This window comes from Anopheles aquasalis, chromosome 2 (assembly GCF_943734665.1).
Source record: "Anopheles aquasalis chromosome 2, idAnoAquaMG_Q_19, whole genome shotgun sequence".
Classification (NCBI taxonomy): Eukaryota; Metazoa; Arthropoda; class Insecta; order Diptera; family Culicidae; genus Anopheles; species Anopheles aquasalis.
The window spans coordinates 38,522,006-38,543,662 of NC_064877.1; the positions used below are offsets into that span (position 1 = coordinate 38,522,006).

Genomic DNA, 21,657 nt, shown 5'->3' on the forward strand with positions numbered 1-21,657 from the left:
TCTGCCTGCTCTCAGATATAAGGATAAGGGATTTGAATCTACCAAGGCAAATACAAGTCGTTGAAAAAACATCGATTGTAAACTATGCGCGCATGCGGTTCAAACGGTTCGACACTACTACGGGAGCGTAAAAAAACTGCCTCTTCTCGCTTCAAGGTTTAAGGTCCTATCCTGATGGCTCTGGAAATCGTCGCTTGCCTTGTTGTTGTTTCCATAGAAAAGATGGACAACAAACGATCCGCTTTTCTTTTTTTTTTAACTATCTGCAAAGAGCGAAGGCTCCTTGTCGTCCTTTTGTCGATACTGTTTTTCTTTTACTTTTATTGCAGTGGCAAGAATGGAAAGGTGAAAAGGAGGAAGAAGCAACTGTACAACAACACCTTTCGGCACGGAAACGATCGCCAAATGATAGCCGGAAAGGCGTTTTTGTGAACCGCACACTAAAATAATCTACTACTAGCGTTCGCAATGCACAGGATATCACTATATTGAACGAAACATCGAATTCCCCTTTCGCCTTTATGGTTCACTGTTCATAGCAATAGTTTTGATAACGCACTCCTTCCCTTCTCCCCTTTTTACCTTCCCTATCAATTATACCATTCCATTACTACCAAAAAGGTTCCCTAATGTTATGCTCTTATTGGTTAAAATTTTGTATAATATTGATTTGGTTTGGTTAATTGTTGTTTCTTCCCCCCCCCCCCCCCCACCCCGCACTTTTCCTGGCCGCTATTGATCTTCCCACGCAGCGAATCATGATAAGGTTGTAGGTTTTTTCTTTCCTTCTTTTTGATTTTTGTGTCCCACTGTAGGTTCCGGCGCCCAAAATCAACTCCACGGTATCCACATACACGGCTGGGGCCAGACTGGGGGTTGACTTCATAGTTAAAACCGATTTTAGAATTCTTTGTTGATTCCCTTTCTATGACCTGGAGCGACCAACGATCCTCCTCACTCTCTCTCTCTCTCCATCGAGGTCGTTTCCTCGGATGAAATCTGTTGGAAACTTAATAAATATAGCTTCCGTTGCTGGATGCAACTAACTATGAAGGTCGGTCAAAATCTGAGAATAACTGAATTCTTTATCTGTGAACGAAGAACATAATCCAGCTTCTTAGCTTCCTAGTATTGCTCGCTATTTGCACAGATACACAAGACGGACAATACTGATAAGAGAAAAAAAAGGTAAAGTTGAAGCATCAACAAAAGGATTGGAACTAAATTGCCGAGTTTTGTTGGGTGTTGGGTAGAGTATATGCGCCAAAAACCATTCCGATGATTGCGATATACTACTGACCTTTACAATGTTTGGCCCTTCAACCACGGGGGGCAGCCCTATTTCATTCATTTCTGTCTTAACTTAGCTCCTCTCTCGGATGAAAGGGAGCTAGATAGAATGTAAAATTTGTTCGTTCTCTTCTACCTCGCACCAAGCCTACTTTTTGTTGGTGAGTATATAGAGTGCGCGCTGGCCAACCGTTACCATCGTTACCTTTATCAACTGTGTAATATCATTCGCACTAGATCCTTCTCCTCCTATTTCTTCACCTTCCATCACTAATTTTACGAATTCTTCTTTTGGCGGCTCACGTACCACGTGTTCGCTTGTTACAGAGTGTAACTGTATTTAAATAATAAGGTACTGTATACGCTTAAACGGTCTTATAACAATTAGTTACTTTTTACGCTTAACTATTGTTTGTCTCTTCCTAGGATAAACGTTTGTGTATATATATATATGTATGTATATATATTTAATTTTAATCATATATAATATGTTTTCCTGTTTGTATACCTATTCATGTTTTCGCTTCGCATCCCTTTTCTCACTTCGCTCTAAGCAGTGTCGCTCCTGTTTATAGTTAACGCGACACATTTATTTACTTTATTGTTGTTACTTGACTTCAGACCCCCAAGGACACTAGTGTACACCCCCCCTCCCTACCGTTCCCCTGTCGGTTCCACTGTCTACCGCGACTCTTCTCCACCACCAACTGTTCGCCGTCCCCTCTAATTGTTCGCCACGCGATCAATATCGAATATATCAAATGCATTTTAAATGTTACTTCTTTGTGTGGTTGCCCTTCGCTTAGCTTAACCTTTTCTCTCTCTCTCTCTCTCTCTCCCATGTTTCCACGCTCGGTAGCTGTGCTATCGCAGCATTATCCTGAGAGTTTGCATCCGAGTACCGCTGAGAGCACAGCTTGCAGCATCCTTTCGCGGTTGCGCTCCATAATCGACCAATTAGTGTGGTTCCTCCGAGAAAAAGGATTGTCTTTTGATTACCATATTCTTCTTGGTTTGTTGTGCGCACTCTGTTGGAGCAAACTGAGCTGCAAAAGCTTTGTGTTTGTAGATACACTGGGAAGATGGCGGAGCACGCCAGGCGCCAGGCCTTAGAAACTAAACGCAATCTTAAATCTGGGTGTCTTCGTATGTACAAATAATATTATTAACAGATTTGTTGGCCAAATTAGTAACAAGTAAGTTTGTTTTTGCATTTTAAATAAAGTACCGCAGTACCGAACAGAACAAAGTAGCAGAGAGACAGATAGAGAGAGATGGCGGGGATCGAGGGGGAGGTAATGTGAAAGAGGTCGGGCGAAAATAAACAAAAAATAAAAATAGAAACTGTACAGACTAATAATACGAGTTTTAAACAAATCCTTAAACGAATCTAACTTTTCTATCCTTAAGGAAATTAATAGTCTGCTGATGAGCGTCAACAACTCCGTGCGTTCAAGACTAGACCGGAAGTGTGTTTGTTTGTTTGTGTGTGAGTGTTTCTGTGGATCTACTGGCAATGCACGGATCCTCGATATGTAACTGTCTCCTCCGCTGCCACTGTTCCTCCATTTGACACAATTTTGATTGTTGCCCTCTGCCGCTGGCTCGTCGCGTGGCGTGTGGCGTGGCGTCGCGATGGCGTAAGTTTAAACGATACCACCACCGGAACCATTCTCCATTGTGGTCGCTGCATCAGCAACCACATCGGCCATTGACAACTGATGAGTAAAGTGAGAAGGTTCTGTATCACCGTTCTGGTTGCCACCCGGTTTGATGGCTTTGCCGTGACTTTGCCGCACACGGTCCCACCGTCACTAGGATGTGGACTTGAGGAGCCGCTTGAGCCGGAATTCGTATACTCGCTGGCAGTACATCACCAGCTCCGGGGCTACGATGGGCGGAGGAAGCCGTGGGTTTTCCCTTCGCAACGGTGGCACAATTGATGGCTGCTCTTCAACGTTCTCCTCCAATCCCTTCAGCTGGCGGCGGAATCTAGTGGGAAATCGGAATCGCCAATGATTAATAATCGGTCGGAAAATAGGGGGAGCTCAACAATCGAATCTTACCGGCAGTACTCGCTGAACGTTAGCACGTAGCACTTGTCCTCGATACAGGCCACACTATTGTGATCCTTGTGCCGGGAGGCAAACACTTCGTCCGGCCCATCCGCTAGCTGGCGGCCTTGTTCGGTGTGCTCCGGTCGATAGTACCACAGCAGCGACATCATCATTTCACCTGCGAAATTAATGGTGATCGTGAGCAGGATGAAGCGCCTTCGTGATCGTTGCTCACTTACCATCTTCTGGATTCTCCCAGAGGTGCGCCACTTTCGCCACGTACGGTAGTTCGGCACGCTTACTGCCCGCCCGCAGCAGCACACAATCACGTGGCCTTATAATGTCACCCTCCGAGTGACGCATTGCCGGATAGCAGGTACGCAGGACGGGCGCATCATCGCTCTGCAAGAAGAAAAGAGTGGACAGGACATTCGTATTAACGCAAGCTGTTCTGCCACATTCTGCCGCTCTTCCTCTGCTCATGATGTACTTACATTCAAGAACACTTTCCCCTGGAACGGTTGCCCCTCCCAGGTCCAGCCATTACTCCAGCGCGGTACGCTGGTGCTCTTTCTTGGCACTATGATCTCCTCTACCTCGCACCGGTTGGCGGCCGACGGTCGGTGGCGTTTCTTGGAGCTGAACTTTTTCGACGATTTCGAGCGTGATCGCCGTCTCTTGGCGGACCGGTGGTTTGAGGATCGTTTATGTCGCTGTTCCTCACCGTGCCCATCGTCATCTAGCAGCAGCAGTGCATCCTCATCATCATCTTCGTCCTCGTCCGCGTAATCCAGTTGCATCGCTTCGCTAACGGTCGAATGTTGTCGGTTCAGTTCCGAGGGCTGCTGTGGCTGCTGCTGCTGCTGCTGCTGCTGCTGCTGCGGATACAGTGGTGACTGTAACCGAAGCAACCCATCATCGGTCTCATCCATCGGATCGTCCAGGAACGGTTCCATCCCTTCCGGTGGTTCCAGCTCACTGCCCTCCTTGCCGTCCGCTATGATAGCTTGCAGGGGGCGCTGCTCCGGTACGATCATTCCCACCGTCGCAAGCTGCTGCTGCTGCTGCTGCTCACCATCGAGATTGTTCTTATCTATTATCGCGCTATTATTATTGTTGTTGTTGTTATTGTGGCGCGTTATGAGTACACTGGTGTCCACACTGGCCACATCGTCCTCTACCAGCATCGTCGCTGCATCATCGAAATCCGTCTCACGATCGTCAATGACCGAAGATTGATCGAGTTGGCAACCGTTGCCGCTATCATCGAGCTGGTGGTTCACCTTCCGTAGCTCATCCTCGACGCATGGAGTCGCTAGGTCACGTCGCTGCTGTTCGATCTCCGGAATGCTTGCCTCCTGACCATTCGCAGGAATTGGCGTCGAGGTGGCCCGTTGGTACACTACACTACAGCTCAGATCATCCTCGATCGGGATTGGGCCACCAGTAGCAGCAGTACCGCCAGCTGCAACATCACTTGCCCTGTGCTGTTCACTGCTGGGTTCATCAGCTTGTAGCTTCTGTTTCTTGGACTTCTTCTTCGATTCTTTCTTGGAGTCCTTTGAACTGGATTTTTTCTTGCTCTTCGCGTCACAATCCCCTGTTCCGTTCGCCATTTCCGACGGAACCTTTTTCGTTTTGGATTTTGATTTCTTCTCAGTCTCCACCGTACCATTCTTCCGATCATCCACTGTCGCCAACGGTGCCGCTGGTGTCGCTTTCTTCGTCTTCTTAGTGCAGCCTGCGCTGGCGTCTGTACTAGCACCGCCACTACTGCTGCTTCGATCACGCTTAGCTCCACGGCTTTGTTCGGAATGTGAGCGACCCTCCTGTTGCTGCTGTTGTTTCACCTTTTTCAACCATCCGCGCGAGTGCATCTTGAGGTCTAGCGGCAGAATCTCCGGCTCGGAAAAGTATCCCCGTGCTACGAGATCAATCGTACGATCAACGTTCGATATGGCCTTTTGCTCCGGTTCAGATTCTACGGGCGCCACCGTTGATGACGGTTTCGGGATGGATGTCGCTGTAGTCTCAGTGATCGCACCGTCAGCCGTTTGGTCTGCAAGTGTAGTCTGTATCGAGAGCTGTTCCGTTGATTCACCCTCTTCGTGTTGCTTACACAACGATCGCTCACCGGTAGTGATAACAGATGGAACGGCAACCTCCTGTGACTCACCGCTGTGCAGTGCTACCACTGACGCATCTTGCTTATCGATTAGATCGCCTACCACCTCACAAGTGGTGCCATCGTGAGTCATCGTGCTGCTGACCGGTGATTTCGATAGTCGCAGCTTGCGCACGAAGCGCTGATGGCGGGCAGGCAGTAGACCTCCTCCTAACCGTGGTGGAAGCTTCCGGAGTGACTCGATGCTGGTACGGAATACGCGATGCACTCGCTTTAGGAGTCTTCTCGAAACGGGCGTTCCCGGTTTCTTCATCTTTCGGCGGTTCTGGTGCGTTAGTAGCAGTAGCTTCCGGGGGCCAGTAGTAACTGCACCGTTGTTACTGCCCCCATTGACGCTACTACTCTTCCGTCGCTCTCCATGACCGATCAGGACGGGCATCTTGGAGCTACGCTTGCAGATTGCGATCTTTGAAGCGATCCGACTTCGCTTTTGGACTCGTTGCCGCTGGGCCGCTTCTTGGCGGGCCTGTTCGAGCATTTCCACATCTTCCACATCTTCCATTTCGCCCCGTGTGCCCTCAACAGTGTCCTCTTCGCCTTCAGCTTCGTCCTCCTCCTCCTCCTCCTCGTCCTCATCATCGTCACCCTCTTCGTCTTCTTCCTCATCATCCTCCTCCTCTTCCTCATCTTCGTCCTCTTCTTCCTCGTCACTCAGCTCAACGGTGGCAGCACCCCGCGCAGCACACTCAGCCTCGTTTTGGGCGCCATCGAGCGTATCGTCAACTGGGGCCACAGCATCATCAACATTCTCACCGTCACCATTCTTTGTACGTTTGATCAGATTCTTATAGCTATTCGGGGGTGACTGTTTGGTGGTTGATTTCTTGCATGCCACCAGCAGCGGTCTCCGCTTGACGGTCGAAGCCGGAATAATCGATATCGGGGAGGCCGGATCGTGCTCCACGAGACCAGCGACATCACCATCGCCATCGACGCTAGGGAATATACTATCGCTAATACTAATACTACTATCACTACTGATATCCTTAGCATGGTTGCTGACGGTGCAACTGCCAGCACTGCTGCTGCTGCTGCTGCTGCTGCTCGTGGTCATCGTTACCAGGGCCGGTACGGTGCTGGTAGAGGACGTGCTGCTGCTGGTCGTGGTTGTCACCGTTACACTTGCCGTGGTGATTGCCACCGACGACACTTTCGACGCTAGCGAGGCTTCCGTCGTGAGTACTAGCTCCGTGAGGGCACATTTACTGTCCGCTTCCACTCCCGGTGCCGGTGCATGATCGGGCGCTTTCTCATTTAGGTGATGATGTAGTAGATTTGTACTGGCACTGTGGTGATGATGATGATGGTGATGCGAGGAAAGATGCCCATTAGGCTGCGGATGGTGCGGAGGTTGAAGTAGCGGCTTTAGAAGCGACCCATCATCGTCCACCAACGCCGGCGCTGGCTTAGTTTCGTCCGGCAGACCGAGTGTCGGTTTCTGTTCATCGTGATCCTTCTTGATCACGATCGACTCATGCAGTGGCAGTTCGGGCGTCATGGCTGGACCGGTCTCTTCAAAGTTCTCCTTCTTACACACCGTCCCACCGTCGGCCACTGCCAGCAAACAGTCCGGTTTAAACTCTTCGATCTCCTGCTTCACGATCGCTTTGATCGTGGTGTGCTGTTTGTCATCGGTTTGGTTCTTCCGTTTGGCATCGTCTAGCAGCACGTCCGGTGGTGTTAGTGGTCGTGGTGGTTGCATCTGATTGACGCCTGCTTTCGCTGCACCCCGGGTGGCGCTGACGTCGTGTGGCAAGACGATGGGAGACGCTTCGTGGTGTGCCATTTTAGCCGCCACGGTGTACGGCGTAGGGACAGCACCGGCCAGCGGTGGTCCATGTCGATCATCCTTGAGCTCCGCCGAAAGTCCGGGATGATGGTAGTATCCCAGCCCGGGATGATGGTAGTGCGGATGATGATGGTAAGGGGTGCCGTAGTGCATCGGTGGTACCGCGTGTGGTTCCGGTATCGTTTCCGGTTTGATGTGCGGTTGTTCCGGTTTGTAACACATTCGGGCCGGATTCGGGTGACGTTCGCCATTGCTTGGAGCGGTCGTAACCACCGCCGGATATTCCAGGTCCGTTGGTTTGGCGCTGGAGCTGTGCACCGACGATGGTGCAGATGGATTCGATGACGTTGATGTCACCGTTGCCGTCGCAGGGGCCGACGTTGGTGGAAGGTACTCCACCGGAGGTCCTTGAGCTTGACCCTGCCGTACACTGGGGTGATACTGGTGGCCATGATGCATCTCGACCGATGGCGGTGGCCTCTGCAGTGGCTGATGATGGGCAGGATGATGGTGGTGATGATGGTGATAACCATGGGAGGTGACCGCCGCCGCCGCCACCACCGTATGTGATGATGCCGTGGATGGTGGAACCGTTGGGACCGGTGGTTCCGAAACCGGGGCTACGATCGGCGCATGAATATCAAGGGGCGCCGGCGATGCCGAGGATGCGGATGATGCAGTCGACGATGAGGAGCTGGAGCTGGACGAAATCGTGATCGGTTCCGTGCTGGCCATCGTGCTTGGTTGTTGGCTTTGTACGATATGGTTGTTGGTACTGTTGGTGCTGCTGCTGCTGTTGTTGGTGGTGTTGTTGGTGTTGTTGTTGTTCGTGGCTACTGGGCCCTTACTGGCCTTGATACCAATAAGGGACCCAGCATTGACGTTTTTTGGACACTGCATCGGGCATGGGCAATTGGTTGTGTAATGCGCATCTACTTGGGGAGAAATAGAGAGAAAGAAAGGAAAATCGAAAGCATGGCATTAGTGACGATGTAGCGCATTTTGGGGATGATGGAAAAAAGAAATCATGACTCCTATGATGGTACGAGAAATGGACACACACTTCAAACACAGAAACAAAAGAAAAAGGCAAAGATGGCGACGACACCTGGTAGAAGGCCTTGACTGGTGACCTTGAAAGGTGATACAGAATGAGACTTAAACTGAAACTAATATTGACGCCACTCTAATGATAATAGATAATGTACGAAAACCACAGATAATGTACGCACACAAACACACGGTTAAACACGGAAAAAAAGGATGGAAACAGAAATTATAATCGAAACAAACGCGAGTAAATGGTAGTAAGCAACGCTTGGATGACGTACTCTGGGACGACATGATGTGGGATGAGTTCGCTGTCATACATTGGCTTACCCATATACGGAGAGGGATGCTGTAGGGGGTTCCGCGAGTAACACTGGCCACCGGAACCGGGCCCCGGGCTACCGTAGCCCGGGTACGGATAGGGATAGTGGTCGAGGTGCTGCGGTGGACCTTGCGGACCGGCAGGTACGAGCTGCGCTCCGGAGGGTGGTGGTGGTGGCGGTGGTGGTGCCCCCGGTCCTACCGGGGAACCACCGGGCGGTGCCTGTTCGTACAGATGCTCCACGGAACCGGGTGGTGGACCGGGTGGCCCCGGGTAGTAGCGCCGGCTCGGCGTCGGATAGTACTGGTGTGGTGCGAACTTCGGATAGAAGTGTGCCGGATAGGCATGGGCATAGTACATCTCGTGATGTGACGGATGCGGTGGCGGTGGTGGCGGATGCTGACCGTACGGTGAGCCGTAGTAGTTTGCCGCCAGGTAGGCCGATGGGGGCGGTGGTGGACAGTGCATCTGCATCGGGCGCTGATACAGGTTGGCGGCCGATGGTGGTGGTGGTGGTGGTGCTGGTGGCGGCGGTCCGGGTGGCCCCGTCGCCGGACCGTACCGGTGGCTGTGCGCGTATGGAGCCGGGACGCGTGGCGCTAGGTCACCGCCTGCAAAGATGGAACGAAAACAACGATCCGCATCAGCTGGCCGGAACGGATGGTAGGCATCCGGATGGTGGTGTTGGGGTGGTAGTGGTGGTGTTGGTGATGGTGGTAGTGGCGGTAGCGGCGCCGGTGCCGCACTGTCCCCGCTCGTACCTGTCAGCAGTACATCACTATCCGTACTGTCTGCGGTCGTGGACGCCGGTGGTTGCGCCGGACCCGGATGGTGCAGTGGCGAGTGCTCGGAATGTTCCGGTCCTCCGCCGCTCTTGCTTCCCACCAACGATCCGCCCAACGGTAGACCGTGCTGGGATGTCGTCGGCGGCAGCAGATGCGGTGATATCAACGGACCAGCCGGTTGATAGTAGCCTGCGGAAGAGAAGAGAAGAGAATAGAAAGTTGCCCATTAGTTCATATGCGCTTGAACAGTTCAAGGTGTTGGCTACTTCATTTCATGCATCATCCCATCATCAGCTAATTAAATCGCGATAATTCAATTATTCAAATTTCCATAATCCCCTCCCTATGACTGTCGGCCGCTCGGGGCCACGGGGTTAAAGCTGTTTCACGGCGCATTAAATATTCATTTCCTGTTTCCTTCATTCATCCGCTGCTAGGTCTACACGTTCTCGCGTTATCTTGCGACCATTTGTTGCTCTCTAATCACTACTACTCTTTCGGTGGCCCAGAAGTATAAAAGGGCTTGCCATTTGGGCCATGAGGGCAAAAAACTCCATAGGGAGGGAGGAACACTCCATAAGATGGGATGTTGTTGGGAAAAAAAATAAGGGAGCACTTCAAAGGGTCGCCGGTGAAGATGCTTAGCAGATTTCGAAAGGTTCCGTTTTTTCGGCTGCTAGTACTTGTAGTGTAACGATGCCGCTGATTAATAGCTTCAGATTTTTATGGGATGTTCAAGGAAATACTTCTGGCTCTGATTGAACGGTTGACATTCACCGCAGCTCAAAAGCATCGAAGCATGTTTATGTGAAGCATGTGTAACGAAACAGTTCGCTTCCGGTTCATCGTTTGACCATTGTTTGAGATTGAGTCTTGAAGATCGAATTTTGAGGTCATAAATCATATTCACATAACTTTATGTCTTCATGTCTGGAAGAAAGCATTTGCTCGCATAAAAAGGGAAGTAGTACAAAGGAAATAATAAAACAGTGTCGTTGGAGAGCTAATGGGGAACAGCATGCGGCATAAATTCGAGTTCCCGACTCTTTTAACAGTGAACATTCCAAAAGTTGCTCAAACTAACTCATACTTTCTGTATCCTTTCGTAGTGCCAAAATTTGGTATTTTGTCTCTCTGGTTGTAGGTTCTTTAAAGTTGATATTCGTTAGCTCACATCTACTAAACTCTTGCTCCCAAGTCTGCAGAAAGGAGCAGAATACATGAAGTTTCACTATTCTCAATGCCCGCGGGCTGCGATTTTTCATTTTACTTGTCGTTGAAGACAAATTTTCCTGTCTACGGCGTAGTTTCGTTCACAGGGCCGAGTGTCGCTCGGTGAAGCTTATTTGTTTCTCGCCTCACGTCAACCATTCAACCGTTTCATTCATTCAGCATCGCTCGGAAGCGGGTGCGGGGATCCGGGGACCGGGGTTTGTGTCAATCGTCGCATAGAACAACCCAACTCATCATGAGCACTGGGATAACGAGAGCAGGCGCCCGGCACCGGGGCAATGACGTGGCAAGAAGTGCACCCTTTTTCTTACGACGCTCGTTGTCACTTGACAAGGGTATGGGCACCGGCACACAGCCTGGCGGCAATACGGATGATGGAAGTGATTATGTTTATGTATGGCGCCGCAGACGGTATCCAACCGGCGGCGATCCAACCAGCGAGTGACTAAGGGTTTGTGCTAACGTAAGGGTGTTCTTTTGCTTCCTTTTCGTCATTTCCATGATAATCCATACGGGACGTGACGTGGAAGTGTACAAGCTCGTAGTATAAATGTCACATTCCAGCCACCCTTCTGTCAAACACGATGAAATGTCGCAAATCGATCGCCTGCTTAGTTTTGTGTTCCATTGTTTGCCTTAGCTAGCTCGTTAGCTACACTTCTACGATCGACCATTTTTGGTGGTATGGTTGAAGATCGTATTTAAATGCCAGTGAGTTAGTTTATAGATATTATGTGGGTATTGCGAAACAAAACCTAAAGATTCAGAAAGAATAACAGGAAGAAGCTTCTAACACAAAGCATACGGAATGCTCTAAGTACGTTAAAAGCAAGTTTAACAACCCACATTGCTCAGTGCATTAGAATTGGCATAGTATGTAAATAAAAGATCACCCTAAGGAGGGATAGTACTTTAATTATCTTTGCTGATGCTTAGATAAATGGGAACATGAGAATTTTAAAACATGTTCTATTCCCTTCGATTGCTCTAATTACACACCAAATGACGGATGGACGGGATAAGCTTCATGGTTTGGTTCAAATTTTAAACACCAACCAGCACTTACCGGGGAGCCACAGAACAGTTCATTAACATAGACGAAAGACCAAAGAGATTGGGAGCGTAATGGCACCCTTCTCCTACCCCTCCTTCTCCCTTTGCTAACTTATGACACGGATGATAATTAATTTTCCATAAAATTCAATCAATTCATCTGCAACCAGGACTGGTCTGCCACTCAAAAAAAAAAACGGTAAAAACCTCGCTGAACGCGCCTACCCTGCTCACTACTCCATCATCTGCCAGAGCGCAAAGATCTCGCGAGATCTCTCTCACTTTGCGAAGAAGGCGTCACGAAAACGGAATATCACGATAATTGAGTTAAGCAGCATAAACACCCGCTAGGGCCGCCGTCGTTTTTTCCCGAAAGACGAGACGAGAAGGTTGTGCATTTCCAAATATAGACCCCGCTTCCCGCTTGGATGACGATGACGAGGAGAAGACCGCTTTGGTTACGGATTACGATACGCGGCAAGTGATTTAACGTGAAACCGTGGCGTCATTTCACGCGACTCCGACTCCGAGTCGGAACCGGGAACGCGCAAACGCGATCGTCATTAGAACGAGGAGGTAATCTTGGTCGCGTGAAGTTGTTCGTGGAAGGTGGAAGCGCACAGTGGCCACCAAACCAACTTCTAAACGCAGTTGTTCTTTCGCCCATAAACAGCACTACCAACAGCACCAGCAGCAGCAGCAGCAGCAGCAGAGTTGCAGGAAACGGAAATAAATCAGTAAGATTCGAGTTCCGTTCCACCGTCTTTGGTGTATTTTTCTGAACTCCGAGGGAAACTGGAAAGCAAATTGTACCCGTGAAGACGTTGCCTATATGCCCCTCAACGAAAACCGAAAACCGAAGACCGAAGAAGAAGAAAAAGACAGGCGGCACAGGAGATGCCCCCCGGGAATTCGTTGGTATACCAATTTGTCTCCTGCAGGCAGCAGCGACCGAGGGTAGCATAAAGGTTTAAGTGAAATGTTAAACATTCCCATTTCATGATTCTCGAGGGGTCGCTGCTGCTGCTTGGAACCGGTCCCTAATCCAACCGATGGCAACAACGCAACCCCACCGGATCACGATCACGCTGGAAGCAGTCGGTCGGTCGTCGCTTGTGTACCTTCCGAATTACGATTACGCTTCGCTTCTTCCCGCCCCTTTGGCTCATAAATTGAAGTCTCGTTTCGGTGGTGGCGCTTCGGTTCCGTTCCGCTCATTTGCACATACACCCTTGGTCTTGGGCGCGCGGTTACGCATCTTCGGCGTCACAAGAACCAGGCACAAGACGGAAAAGAACGACCCTCGACCAGGAGCAGACCCTCAGCTACGATGCCGCTCCCCCCAAAGAACACCAAAAAACCTGCTCGATTTACACCTCATCTCTGGCTGCGAAACGTTCCACATCCTTGCCTGTGGTTATGGAAGTCAGTCGCTGTGAGCCTCGGGAGCACTGGGAGCGCTGGCAGCCAGCCACCCAGCGAAGTGCCGTGCAAAGCCAGTAATTTAAATCCAATAAAAGTGATATTAATCCAGTTTGTGATAAATTGTTTTACGCCACTCAAGCACGACGCACCGCACGAGGAGGAGGAGAAAGAGCAGAAGTAGCAGTAGAAGGACCTCCCGCCGTTGGTTCGCTGGAGGCTTCTCGCCACCAGTTGGAATCACGTGCGCCACGCCGTATGGTTGGTTTTGGCGGCAAAACGACCATTATCTGGGCGTATTTTTCGGTCGGTTGGTGGTTTGTGGCCGAAATGAATCCGGGGACAAGACAAGGACATGATGGACAGAAAGGAAGGAAGGATAGCTGCCGGAATGATGATGAATATTTTATGACGACCAAATCAGATCATCACAGGTGCCACACACGACATGACGCTGCTTCCGTCCGGTGACCAACCAACCGACCGACGACAGAAACGCAATCGACACCCGGGCATTTATATGATTTACGGGATTTTATGGGGCACCAGCACCGACCATCGTCCCACCTTATCTCGTGGAGCGATTAACGCGAATACGGTTTGTGATTTTCCCTTATCATCATCAAGCTATCAAGTGGAACTCTATAAAATCCACCATCATTCCCGGATGTCAAGCGAAAGGTGAGCGGTTTGGGGAGCGGTGGATGCAACAAGATGAGAGAGTGGTTTTTGGGCGGGAAAATAAAGCGAAACAACAGAAAAGAACACAACGGCAACAGCAGATTGGTTGGTTGGTGTCCCCCCCCCGGGGGGGGATTGAATTATTTATGATGTTTAACCCCGCGGGTGAATCCCTACTATAAACCGATGTCGTGGACGATTGGCTTCGCGTCATTTTTGCGCCAAGTTGCTGCCTTTTTCGAGGCCGTTACTCAACGAGCAAAAGGTGTTAAAGGCCACGCCACCATTACAAACGGTTACAAAGGGGGGGGGCTAAAGGTGTAATAAACCTGGAACGACAACTCCGAGTGGACACTTTCCAACAACGATGCTCATTTGTTCAACATCCCATGTTCCGGTTGGATTAGAAAGAAAAAAGAACTAATGAATTCCTCGACGTTTAAGGGCGCTAAAAGCCACATAGGATGCAGCACTAATAACTGGGAAGCCATTCACAAATCAATTGCCTTTCCTTTCCCGAGTTCCGACCGTTAATCCGAGAGGCTGACCGATAATTATACCCCGATGTGGGCAGTGTACAAGTACGGATGGACGACGTGCTGCTGCTTGACGTTTGTGGTCGGTCAAGTGCGGACGCTTAGACGAGCACCTACCAGCAAAAGCTAGCTAGAACACGGCCATAAAACGGTGTTGAAGGTGTTGCTAATCTCTTGGTTAATTACTTGCCAATCCCCTGCTAATGCCAGGATAGGACAGCCAGTAGTTTCCCGGTTCTGGCTCCCGGGGTTCCGGATTTCCAGTTTGATTCCCCCCCCCCCCCCCCCGACCCGTCAGCTCGGTGTTTGCAGTCCAAAAGGTTGGCGTTTAGGGGATGGAATTTGTTTGCCTGAACATCACCACCACAGCCGCTGCTGACGGTGACGGTGATGATGATGATGATGATGCTGCTGCTGCTGCTGGCAGGGCTATGACAGGCCCTAAATCCCTCCAAACCAATTTACACCTAATCACGCATTACAAATTAATTTCGTCCTGATTGCGGGGAACCTTCTGGCCTGGCCTGAGGAGAAGAGAGGCTCATGCTCGCTCGCAACTTTTCCCCCAGAGAGATGGAAACGGAAAAGGGGCGGTGAGAGAAGGATAGGATAGCAGCATCAGCAAGTGGTGTCTTCTACATAAGTGCAAATTAAAAACCATCATCACCATCATCATCATCATCATCAGCAGGCTGGCTGTTGGCGTTTGTCGAGAAGGAAAGCCTCGTGTTGGCAGAGGCCCCTGCCTCGTGTTGGCAGAGGAGCCAGGCTGCCAACCTTGGACGACGTCCGTGTACGTGCGTACCTCCCGTCAAGAACTCAACCCCATTTGGAAGTAGGATAGGTCCGGACACAGCGCACACTGATGAGGGAAAGGGGGTGGAAGGCAAAGGCATCTTCATTTACATAAAATACTCAGGAGGTAGACAGTCCGGAGGTAACAGAGACTTCGCTGCACCCAAGGCCAACGTCGGAGCTTGCGGAGTGAGTTCTGGGGTTTGGTTGTTCGTCGAGTTTACGCTTGATCCGGTGATCGGCTTTTGGCAGCCGGGCTTAGCGGCTGCTTGGCCAAGTAATGCCAGAGTATCGTCGAGCGCCATCATATCATACGACCGATCAGCAGAGCTTCAATCGACCATCGGGATCGTATATCGATTGCCCATCCGATGAATATTCACGTGCGACACCCATGGGGGAGGAAACACTTCGGAAGCAGAGGCGATGGCGAAAGGCACATTATTCCAAGGTGCCGGCCACTTATCTCATACCAAATCACACAGGCGCACACATCCACGGCAGCCACCATGGAATGTCCCGTAGGGACGTATTTGCACAGGAACAGGGCATGGCAGCGATGCCATAAAATCAATGGCGTCTATTGCCCTGGAACATGTTCTAAGTGAAAAGAAGATGCTGCTGCTACTACTCCTGCTGCGCCGAGCTCAATGACTCAATTCTCAATTGGCAGGCGGCAGTGAAACCATCATCAACAACATCATCACCGCCACCACGGCATCATCATCATATCCCAGACAGTTTATTCTAGATTACACCATCTTCGCGGCGGCAGAAGATGATGGTTGGTGTTTCCGGGGGGGGGGGGGGGGGGGGGGGGGGGGATTCGGTTCGGTTGAATTCCCGCCACAGCGGCGAGCGGTTAAAAGATGCCATCAGTGGGAGTCCCGAGCCCGGATCATCCGGGGGGCGCACAGAGCAAAATGTCAAGAGGATAGAGGGACCTAGGGCTGGGAGTATGTTATTACATGTGGCAGGGCCACGGCCGTGCTGCGAAACACATGCGTAAATCTGGTCTGGTCTCTGGCCGATTGCCTCCGATTGCTTCCAATCCAATCCGAGGGTTCGAGAGGGTGACGCAGCGAAGGCCGGGACAGATAGCGAGACGATGATCATAGTGTCACCATCGGTATGAGGGGATTTCATGAAGTTTTCTCGTCATGGGCGTACATACATGGGGTTGTGTGCTGTTGTGGTATCATGGGAGAATTTATCGGAGACAAGCAACAAGCAGGAGCAGGAGCAGGAGCAGGAGCACGAGTTTAGCATGAGGAGCAAAACGGGATATGCTGTCGCCCGAGGGTGAATCCATATTTTTGATCCTAGTAGGCTGATAGGAATTTGATGGCGATTAGATTTAGTTTGTCAAGCCGAGATGATCTAGCTACCCTATGCCCTGATGGTGACTGCTGACAGGTCTGATGCCCGAGGAAGAGAAGTAGCGGACAGATTATATTAAATTAAGATGATGATTTATGGAACACTTTGCTCAGATTTGTTTGCTCGATGCTGCGAGCTTGGATTCAATCTCAAACCAGTCCCTGTTGGATGTAGAGAAGCGCGAGAAACTTCACAAAAAAACATATACTTTTCGAACACAAAAAAAATACCCTGCAGCGCGATGTCACGCAACAAGACAGGATGCAATTCACATCAACGAGACCAGACCCACGAACTGACTCCAGTTGACACTTCACACCTGATAAAAAAGAGAAAAGAGGATGGAATTTTCGCAATATAAGCGATCCACAGCGTTCCCAGCAAGTCAAACCCCGGGGGCCAGAATATGCATTCTGCGAATGTCGCCCCGGTGATCAAGATACGGAGTGCCGACTGTTGTACCGTCCCCAGTTATAGTTCTGTGCTCGTCTCCTTCTTCTTCTCCTCGGTCAAGTCCAGAGCACGTCCAAAGATTATGAATTTGTTTGCGCTCGGGACACAGAGACCCGTCCATTGGTGAAGGAGAGGGCCAAAAAAACGGATGAATAATTACTGCAGTCTCTTTCTCTGTGTGCCAGTTGGATAGGAGGCCTTCCCACCGAAACGAATTGCAGGTTGGCCCGATCTGTATCCGGTGCTCCGGATATCCAGAGAGATCTCTCTTCTCTCGTGTGGTTGTGTTGTTGTTGTTGTTTCTTCGCTTTCCGTCGGTTGCTTTTCTGTGTCCCTCTGAATGTCCTTTCTCTTCGCTCGAGCAGGATCGCAGGTTCTCACGCCATCGGTAATGTCTACCATCGTGCGGCTACCTAGCGCCTCATCGACGATCCGGCCCTCCCCTTTTGCTCGTGGCTGCTGGTAAGCGATCTGCTGTTGTTCCGCAACACCAAAAAAAAACGAAGCGCAAAACGCAATGAGCGGTCGTCGTCAACAACCAAAGGTACCGCCATGTCACACCACCACATCGGTGGTGAGTCCCGGAAACAGAAAGACGCAAAAAAAAAAACAATAAAGAACAAACATCCTTCACCGGAGGAGGAGTGTGCGAGTGATGTGTCGCAGAAAGTAGTTGCTGCTTGAAGATGCGCAGATAGAGTAGTGCGAGTACGTACGAGAATTGTGTCCTCTGTCGAGCACGCAGGCAGTGCCACAGGAAACAGTTAAGGATAAGTCATGGTCCAACGGCGTAACACAAAACCCACCCGGTTCTGGGAGAAGCTGAGATGTGAACCCGCCGCCGGCGGGTATCTGAGGGGATTTGGGTTAACGTGAAGGAATGAAGTGCAAATGGTGCTTCCGTCCCTCTTTCTCTGTCTCTCTCTCTCTCTCTCTCTCTCGTTGGGTCGGTACAAAGGGAGACGTTCCGAGGCCAACGGGACGAAGATTAAACCGAGAGTGGAGGTTGAATGAAAAGAGGATTTTTATTACACAATAAGGCGTAAATATTCCATTTTATCCTTTTTCTTCTCTCTCTCTCTCTCTCTCTCTTTCTTTTTACTCGAAGATTTTCTCCCTTTTTCGTTCCTCATTCCACCCGAACTCTTGCCAAGATTGCTGTTCATGGTTCCTCTCGGCGGTTCGCGTAAATCTTAGCTTCCATCATCATGTTGTGGCGTGTTGTTGCGGAAGCCAGCACTCGTCCTCGTCCTCGTCATCCTCATCGTCGTCGTCGGTCCCCGGGTTAGCATAAGCCATAAGGACCTTCCTATCACTCCGCTCTACCTCGCCTGGCAATCATCTCCCCCCCCCCCCACAAAAAAAAACAGGCCACACGAATAGCAGCGAAACAGGATCAAACAACAACCAGGGGATGGAGTAGCATATTGTGACGTTGCTACTCCCGCTCGCCATGCCTGCTACGATATGATGCTCTAGTCGAGCGGCTACATGGAGAGCAGTACATGGCGACGTGAAAAAGTCTTGAAAAAGCCCTTCACTGTGGCGAATGTGGCGCAAGTGGTGTAGCTGACGATGCTGCCGATGCTGCTACGGGCGTTGAGGCTAGCCACAGTCACCACCACCACCACCACCCGCACCAAAACCGGAGGGAAGGAAAAAAATGTCGTCGATCTGGTGTGGAGTGAAGTGGCGCGGAGAGTCACGCTTTGGCTTGGAAAAAGATGGAATCATAATAACGCACTTTACTTTTATGAGATGGTTCTATTTTGCTTGATAAAATATTTAGAGTAGCGGACGGGCGGACGGACGGACGGACGGACGGACAGGCGGTGCTACTGGCCGATGCGGATAAGCGGTCTTGCATGCCAGGGCAGTCAACCTCGGCGAGCAACATTCTGGTGAGCTGGGTAGTGAGGAGAGATTTGCGAAAATTCGATCGTAAACAGGACGGTATGTTGCGTGCCCGGGGGTCATTCCGATGGCTAGAGGTTTCACAATCTGACGAATTACACGGTCAGTAAGATCGGGAATCGTTTATTAAGTTGTATTAATTAAGATGCTTATCAAAGAATATCGCGACCGATAGTGGTCTAGAAGCTTTAGTAGAAGATTTGTTGAAGTAAACGGCAGCATTGGAGTAATAATGGACTACGCTTGACGGTCTAGTATCGTGAAAAGGAAGAGACACTTTGCACGTTACTTTATCCGGTCATTCCCATTACCCTTACTCCACTTCTCTCTACTTCTCTTTCTGTGCATCCTTCGCTCTGTATTCTGTTCCGAGCTACTTATCCTTGTCAATGGTTCGGCACAGAGAGAGCACTACCCCTTTTGTGTCAACAATCTACTGCCTAGCACACCCGTTGGCCACTCTTCGTCACAAGGTTCATCCGGAGGATATTGCTCCATTTGATTCAATCTACGGTCCTACGGTGTCCTGTGGACAGCAAGGCGAGAAGGCGTCCACCGTCGTTCCGTACTTCTTCATTACGTACAGCGCTCGCAGCTAGTAGAGTATCTGGGTCATCTTGTATGCCTTTCGTGTCCTTTAAAGGACTTCTTTGTCCCACGGTGAAGGATTGCGTCGAGGGGCCCGAGGATAGTGAAGCTAATCAGGGTACGCGGAAGATGGTCTATGTGAGGAAAAGTGAAAGTGTCCATCTTGCGCCCCATCGTACAGAAACAGCTTGCACCGGTTGACTGTCATCGTCCGGTGGTCAGCGCTACTGCTTTTGATATTCGTGCATAACATGCTACACTAAGAAGGAACCTGACGGACGAGAGTGTCGTTGGTCACACGAAGAACGACAAAGCGACAAAGGACAACCGGGTCGCTGGCCGAACACTGGCAGCTGATTGAAGTCTTGCTTTGCTTCTCGATTTTTTTTTTACGTTCTACCATCAAACCTTTTGCTGCTGCTGCTTCGTCCTCATGATGTCCTTGTAAGCATTACTCTTCATTCGGTGGCTCTGAAGGCACTGGCGAAGCGAAAGCGTGCGACAGTTACGGCGGAAAATATGCCACTACGAACGATCTAGCTCGATGTGTCGGATAGAGTGGGGAGGTGGAGAGGAAGGGAATGAGTCTGACAAACGCTTGGCGCAGATTGGTGGCCGTGGCAAGATTGCTAGCACTCAGTTTGTTGCTGAGCTGGCGCAATGTTGGCCCGCTCGATGGAGTCCGATAACACACATTGATGAATGGGACGTGATCACTAGCCACGATTGAGATGATGGTGGTGCTGCGCCGGTGATGGAAATTTGCCCGAGACGCTATAATAATGCTCACGAAATGGCCATCATTTGCCATCATCGTGGCGCTTGTGTGATACCGTAAGCTTTTTAGGTCTTTTAGGTGACCGTGCTCTTTAATATAGTGCGATTCGATGTTGAGGAGGTCGTTCGTTTTGGTTAAACCTATTCGATAGGATTTTAATCCGGGAAAAAACCGAAATGAAAGATAAAAGGACGCTTGAAAACTTAAAGCGTTACAACTTTTATGAGACAACTGGAGTGCAGTTTTGTGCTAAAAAGCGCTCGATATTTTTCATACACTTTCAACGAGAAGGTCCAACAGTTCAACAAAGTCCGCTTGTTACCTGAAATTATCTTATCTACTGTGTATCGACACGAGCACATTATGGACGATGCACATTTTGTGGCACTTTGCCATCTATAAAAAGGAAACTCTCCCTTAGGTCCTTGAACCAATATGCCCCCTTCGTATGTGATCCACTGCCTAGCAGCTGCTCAAACGTGTACGATACATGATGATGATGATGATGATGATGATGCTGCTGCTTCGGTTACAACATTACTAAAAGACATCCTAGTAGCCGTACTTCTCGTTCGTTTTGAGTCCCCAAGCAATAGATCTAAAAGGACCAACGCGACCTTGACGCTTGACGCTGACATGATGCCGGCAGAACGTGTTCAGCTGTATGTTCGATAAAGACGAAACGCAAATTTGCAAAGATGAAAAATGACCAAAATTAAACTGTAGCTGTTTTCCCCTTTTTTTATCCCCCCAAAAAAAGAGAGACATTGAATCTACATGTTTTTTTTTTTTTTAACATATATAAGGACGGACGAGCACGAATCTACATGTTGATTTGAATACAACCTGTTCCTGTTGACACTTCTGTGGTGCAGTTTGTCGTGCCCATCGGGAGGTAACAACACTCCAGCGCAAATAGCAAATGACCCGGATCGACAGCGTACTCTATCTCTCTAGCAACAGCGGCAGCAGCATGCTACGCTAAAAACCATCGCAACAGATGAACAGGCCCGGCACGGGTGGGATGCACATATTTCTGCAAACCTTTCTCCCCTTCAGCGAATATATACAGTTTGTGGCCGTGTCTCGTGTTTATTATTTTAACACAACCGAAACATTCATTCCCGTAATGTGCGCCACACTTGCGTCGAACGCCAGGACCTCAGTGACTCCTCGGTCGGTCTCCCTCATCCTCTGTGCACGAAAACCCAAAAAAAAAACACCAAAAAACGGCTCACTATCCATAAATATTTCATTTAACCTCGCCTCAACCGATCCGAGTGGTAATGTTGAGCGGGCACACAACAACGGCAGTAAATGAAATATGCAACGCGTTTACCCCTCCG

The 21,657-nt window shown here is 50.0% G+C and overlaps 1 protein-coding gene across 2 annotated transcripts in view; it reads right to left on the bottom strand.

Annotated features, from left to right (window-relative positions):
• Window positions 1-174: 174 nt before the first annotated feature.
• Window positions 175-21,657, bottom strand: part of LOC126573083 (uncharacterized) — a 183,749-nt gene continuing 162,266 nt past the window's right edge. The window contains exons 7-12 of one of the 2 annotated variants that reach the window (XM_050232927.1): window positions 9,455-9,667; window positions 8,702-9,304; window positions 3,842-8,253; window positions 3,587-3,749; window positions 3,357-3,525; window positions 175-3,282 (exon numbers count right to left, since the gene is read on the bottom strand). In XM_050232927.1, coding sequence (XP_050088884.1) covers window positions 3,105-3,282; window positions 3,357-3,525; window positions 3,587-3,749; window positions 3,842-8,253; window positions 8,702-9,304; window positions 9,455-9,667 — 5,738 coding nt within the window. In that variant the 3' untranslated portion in view covers window positions 175-3,104. Of the gene's footprint in view, window positions 3,283-3,356; window positions 3,526-3,586; window positions 3,750-3,841; window positions 8,254-8,701; window positions 9,668-21,657 lie in introns of both variants that reach the window. The other variant, XM_050232926.1, reaches the window with a different exon arrangement.